The sequence below is a fragment of the Dromiciops gliroides genome, chromosome 3, assembly GCF_019393635.1.
Source record: "Dromiciops gliroides isolate mDroGli1 chromosome 3, mDroGli1.pri, whole genome shotgun sequence".
Taxonomy (NCBI): domain Eukaryota; kingdom Metazoa; phylum Chordata; class Mammalia; order Microbiotheria; family Microbiotheriidae; genus Dromiciops; species Dromiciops gliroides.
This window is the reverse complement of record NC_057863.1, coordinates 321,466,154-321,472,153: the sequence shown is the minus strand read 5'-3', so window position 1 is coordinate 321,472,153 and position 6,000 is coordinate 321,466,154. Positions and strand designations below refer to the sequence as shown.

Sequence of the window (6,000 nt, the reverse complement as noted above, 5' to 3'; positions counted from 1 at the left end):
TTAGGACAAGTGAATGGATCCAGAGAGAAGGTAAGCCAGTAAGGAGAACCAGACAGAATTCCTTGCTAAATTCTTTTGGTAAGCAGAAATATAGGTTGTGGTTTAACAACTCACACTTTCAATGAACCAGTGGAAGAAAGAGGAAGAAGGAGAGACAAAATGAGACCCAGAAAGAAAAATGAAGAGTAGAAAATAAAAAAGGAAAGGAGAAAGGAGGGTAGAGGGGGAAATTAAGTTATCAGGATCAAGGACAATAAGGAGCAAAATATGTCAACAAAAGACTGTGCAGGGTACATATAATCAAAAGATATAACAAATCAAAATCCACTTCTTCCATGATATGTAGTCACCTCATCTCTCCTTAATCCTCCTGTTTGAAAGACCATGTACTTCCATGTTTTTTATCTTGGTATCTCCAATCCCTAGCAAGTACCTTCTGCATAGTAGGTGTTTAAATGTTTGCTGAATGAGCAAATGAAATTAGAGGATAGCTAGTCTGATTCTCAGTGAAGGGATTTCTCCTTCTGAATTCCTTCATTAGCTCCGTCAAAAGGGTGTACTCTCTCACACAAGTCTTTGATTTCTTGGCCTGGCTCCCAGTGGGCCTTCCTTCCTAGAAACCAGTTGTCTTTAACCGTCACTTGGGAGGCGCATCCTCATACCTATCCAAAGCAATGACTTGGAACAGTAGTAGAAAGAGTAATGTATTTGGACCCAGGGAAACTGTTGTTAAAATCTGGACTCTACTCCTACCTGTGTGATCTGGGGCAAATAAGTTAACTTGTTTCAGTTTCCTCAACTGGAAAAAATAAGGTAGTTGGGTGAGGTGATCTTCAAGGTCTCTTCCAGTTCTAAAAAATTGGACCTTTGAGCATCAGAGCCCAAGATAGTGGGAAAAGGGCAAAAATGAACAAGAGGGTAGAAGGGTTTTGGTACATCCAGTGACAACATCCATGTAAATGACCTGCAGAGAGACAGTCAAAACTACTATTCATCATCACTAGTGTCAATTTACATTGACTGAGCATGAACCCACAGAGTGGTTGGCACTACACTGACTGGTAGGAAAAATTCAACCTTAATCATGGGAAACACTTCCCCCTTCTACCCCTAAATCCCAACAGAAGCTCCAAGAAGGCAAGCAAAGATGACCAAGAACTTCCCCTTTGGGAACTATCAGTACTAGGCTGAAGCCCTTTCTTCCATTCCTCTTCCTCTACCCAGATCCCTCCCACCCCCTGGAGGGCAAAGCCCAGTGTCCACCCCACCCCCCACCCCAACACACGTTGAATTTTGCCTCTTCCCTGGGCTCTGACACAAGGCAGAACTTTCCACAGGCTCAAGGGACCAGCCTCCATTGTCTGCATCTCTAACCCTTTACCAGCTTTCTTTCATGCCAAGAAGAAACAGGGAACCAAAACGTGGTAATATGATCCCCAATTAGCATAAAATAAAAACAGCTCAGTCATGTTTGCCGTGGCCATTTCCAGTCTCAAGTGAAAAGTGAGAAACGGGACAAAAATATATATACTCATAGAACTAAAAATAGGATATAGCACATGCATATACATGCATTTATCACAACCTCAGAATTTGTCTCTGAAAAAAAAAAAGTCAGCTAGAGGGAGGAATCCAAGCTATTCTTTTCCAAAAGAACACAATCAGAGGAAGAGAATTCCTCTTTCATCTGTGGTGCTGAAGGGGTTAAGTTCTCAGCCATCCTTCTCCAAAGTGATTTATGATGATGAGTAGTGTTTCAAAACTCTCTCCCACTCCCAAAGAAGTCCCCCCTCCCCTTTCCCTATGGAGTCCTCCCTTAACGTGTAGAAGTGGGAAGGAGGCGGTGTTTTGCTGATCTGTTAAATTCTTAGTAAAGTTTCTGAGATTCCCAGTGGCTGCTGTTGTTTGACTTTGGTTTGGAGCAGAGCTGAGGTTATCCTGACATTTCTGGGACTGGATCCAGCCAAAGGGAAGAAGAAGGGAAAAGGGAAAACGAGAAGAAAGAGAAGAGGAAAGAAAGGTAGGGAGGAATACACGGAGACATGAAGAACTGAATAAGGAGGGGGAAAAAGCCCACCCTTTCCCCCCTATCACATTGCTGTGTTTTCCTTCAGTCTGGAAAACGTATTGATCCTGGTACTTTGGCTCTCGGGAAACAAAGGGACTTGGCTGGATTGAGGTGGGGAAAGCATGATAAGAAGAACCAGGAAACTTTAAAGAGAGACGGAAAGAAATTCCCCAAACGTCTGGGACTCGATCTCTTGCGGGATGTGATGTGTGCTGAAGTTTGTGTGTGACTGCTACAAAAACCAAGCCAGGACTTCAGGTAAATGGAGGTACAAGGATTGACAAGGACGGTTCCCTTCACCTCATTCCACTTGTCAAGAAGGTAAAAAAAAGGGAGAGAGAGAAAAGGAAAAAGCAACTCAACTGGAACTAAGACAGTCTCGGGAGTCTGGGACATTGTAAGTTCAAAACCAGAGCTGCTGTAAAGCCCTTGGTGCTGCTCATCCACTGAAAGGGAAAAGAGCTGGGAGGAGACCGATTTCTTCTAGGGAACTGTCCTACGAATAAGCTTCAGGACTCCCCCCTCCCTGCCGAATAAGCTTCAGGACTCCCCCCTCCCTGCCAAATCCTCTGAATTCCATCTCTATGAGATAGAATGTAAGTGTGTAGTCTTTTTCGCCTCTTAAAAACGTCTTTGTTTCTTGCTTCTTTGAATAAACAAAATGTGCATGTTATCACACTTCATGTGCTTGGCTTGCTGTCCAGAAAGCCAACTGAAAAGTCAGTGCAAACATGACGACTGAGGAGATGAGCTAGGTTTTTGGTTTTTTTGTTTTGTTTGGTTTGGTTTGGTTTTTGGCTTACTGTAAATGTTTTTGGAAGGCTCCTTGTCCTTCCTGGGTCCATGAGCTACAGAATTAAAAGTAAAAAATGTCCATGCCCCTATCCCTTCCCCTTCCACTGCTCCCCACCCCCCACTCAAAGGATAAAATGTATAGATCTGCCTGCCATTAAATCACTTTCTTGTTTTTCTTCTCTCTCTTTTATGTTCCCCACACTACCACTCCCCGTTGCTCCTCAAAGTGGATGACATGATGAACTGGATGATGGAACGGGGCTTCACCATGCTGCTGACAATGTGGCTAGTGTGCCAATCAGAACCCCACCCTCAAACAGTGGGCAGAGGGAGCCATGGAGCTGGGAAAGTGCTGCCAGCTTCCCATGTTAATGGTAGACCACTTCGATTCCTGAGGCACACAGGGAGGGCCCAGGGAAGTGTAAGGTCTATACCAGATAATCCCAACCATCCCATCCTGGACAGGAGGAGAGCTGTGCCAGTATTGAGACTAGCCCACCCATCTCCCCTGCCAGCACAAACCAGAGTAGGTGGCACCCGATTAAGGCAGGAACAAAGACCAACAGCCAAGAGCTCCCCAAGTGAGATGGTAAAAGATGAGGGATCCTCCGCTCGGGCAAAAATGGTGCGATTCCCATCAGGGTCCAGCTCTCCCAACATCTTGGCCAGCTTTGCAGGGAAAAACAGGGTTTGGGTCATCTCTGCCCCTCATGCCTCTGAGGGCTACTACCGCCTCATGATGAGTCTCCTAAAGGATGATGTGTACTGTGAACTAGCAGAAAGACACATCCAACAGATTGTGCTATTCCATGAGGCAGGGGAGGAAGGTGGCAAGGTGAGGAGAATCACCAATGAAGGCCAAATCTTGGAGCAGTCCCTGGACCCCACTCTCATCCCCAAATTGATGAGTTTCTTGAAACTGGAGAAGGGGAAGTTTGGCATGGTACTGCTGAAGAAAACCCTGCAGGTAGAGGAACGTTACCCATACCCGGTTAGGCTAGAAGCAATGTATGAGATCATTGATCAGGGCCCCATCCGGAGGATAGAGAAGATCCGGCAGAAGGGCTTTGTCCAGAAGTGTAAGGCAGCTGGTGTGGAGGGGCAGGTGGTTGAGGAAGGGAATAATGGTGGTGGTGGTGGAGGGAGCAGAACAAAAGTGGTCAGTGAAAAGAAGAAAGAAGACACAAGGAGAGGACAAATCCAACCCACAAGGGAAAGCCGAATGAAAACAATAAAGAAATTGGTCACCACTACAGTAGCTCCTCCTCTAACGGCAAGGGTCACCATGCTTCCTCCATCTCCTCCAAGGACAGCAGCCTGGACCACTCCTCGTGCGGTGACAGTGGCCACCCGGCCTACCACCACGACTACCACCTTTCCAACCACTCAGAGAACATGGACTAGCAGAGCTCACACCACTTTGTCTTCCCCCAAACAGCCTTTGGCAGCTGCAGTGACAACTCCCAGGGGCACCTGGGAATCAGAAGATTTCTACCCCACCTCAAGGAAGGAGCTGCACAAGGAGAGGCAACAGACTACCAGGAGACCAAGCAAGACCACCGGCTATGAAAGCCACACAGCAGCAGTCACCACAGCCCCAGACCATTACACAAAGGCAGGCATAAACCGTTTCCGTGACAACCGTACAGATAGGAAGGAGTATGGCCCCCGAGATCCAAATGTGGTGCCAGGCCAGCACAAACCAGTGAAAGCAAAGCCTCCTAAAAAAAAAGCACAGGAAAAGATTCTAAGCAATGAGTATGAGGACAAGTATGACCCCAGCCGGCCTACTGCCTCTCAGCTCGAAGAGGAGCTGGAGGTGGGGAACATTCCCCCTAAGAAAGGGAAGGAGGCAAAAAAGCATGAGCGGCCCGATAAGCCTGAGAAGAAGAAGAAGGTGAAGAATGAGAAACCAGACAAGCTGCTGAAGAGTGAAAAGCAGACCAAGAAGGACAAGGCAGAAAAAAAGAACAAGCAGGAGAAAGAACGAAATAAAAAGAAGAAGGGGAGCAAAACAGAGCAGGATGGTTATCTGAAACCCACGACAAAGCTTTTCACGCAGAGTTCCAAGAAATCAGTGACCGACCTGCTGGAATTGTTTGAAGGGAAAAGGCGGCTCATTGTAAGTAAACACTTCAGCCTTTTATTTCAGGGGAGCAAGTTGTGTTTTGGTTTGCTGTTTTTATGAAACAAAAATCTGAGGTGATGGATGGAAGGATGGATGGAGGGATGGATGGATGTTGGATAGATGAGTAAATGGATGGAATGAAGGAAAGATCAAAGGAAGGAAGGAAGGAAGGAAGGAAGGAAGGAAGGAAGGAAGGAAGGAAGGAAGGAAGGAAAAAGCATTTAAACACTAAATTCCTGCCAAGCACTGTGCTAAGTGCTAGGTACTCAAATTCAAAGAAAAGACAGTCCCTGCCCTCAAGGAACTTACATTCTAGTAGGGGGAAACATATAGGGAAACAAACAAACATATAGGGAAATTATATTTTGGCTTGGAAAGTTACAGGGATGATGAATGGAGCCATAGAGAGGTAACTTGTTTTAGTATGGCTGCTTGTAGGAAGTATGGGGAGCATAGTAAAACTGTAGCAACAAATTTTAGGCATTCAAAGTATTTTTGTTTTTGCCAAAACAGTTGTTTGGGTCACTACAGTTGATCCTATAGCCCTGTACAGGCCTAGATAGAGAGTCCAAAAGTCCAGAGTCTTCTTTTGTCAGTAGTCTGATAACTCTCCCTTCCTTCCTTCCTTGAGAGATTTGTATTTTCCTATGTATATCTCCCTCCCTATGATCTATCACATTGAAGGAGTAGGAGAGGTTGGGGAAAGGGTATTAGAAGGTATAGGATGTGGGGAAGTAAATCTCAGGCAAGCTGTGTTGATCAACAAATCAGCTATGACATGAAAACCAGTGTCTTTGTGACTGAGCAAGCATAGATGGAGCTGTCCTTCTAGTGGGGGTGGTAGGAATAAGGAGTAGGGATTTTTTAAAAATCAGTTTAAAATGAATATCAAGACTAGTCTTGAAGGGGAAAAGAACTTACAAAAGAAGGGAATTTGGGGGATAAGGTGACAAAATTGAGACAGCAAGATTATGTGTGTATGAACTTTAGTCCTTTTTTAGTATCATAT

General features: G+C 45.4%; 1 protein-coding gene across 2 annotated transcripts in view; it reads left to right on the top strand.

Annotated features, from left to right (window-relative positions):
- The first annotated feature begins 1,760 nt into the window (after positions 1-1,760).
- CCDC80 (coiled-coil domain containing 80) overlaps positions 1,761-6,000 on the top strand; it is a 44,586-nt gene continuing 40,346 nt past the window's right edge. The window contains exons 1-2 of one of the 2 annotated variants that reach the window (XM_043999111.1): positions 1,761-2,326; positions 3,091-4,985. In XM_043999111.1, the coding sequence (XP_043855046.1) occupies positions 3,099-4,985 (1,887 nt within the window). In that variant the 5' untranslated portion in view covers positions 1,761-2,326; positions 3,091-3,098. Of the gene's footprint in view, positions 2,665-3,090; positions 4,986-6,000 lie in introns of both variants that reach the window. The other variant, XM_043999110.1, reaches the window with a different exon arrangement.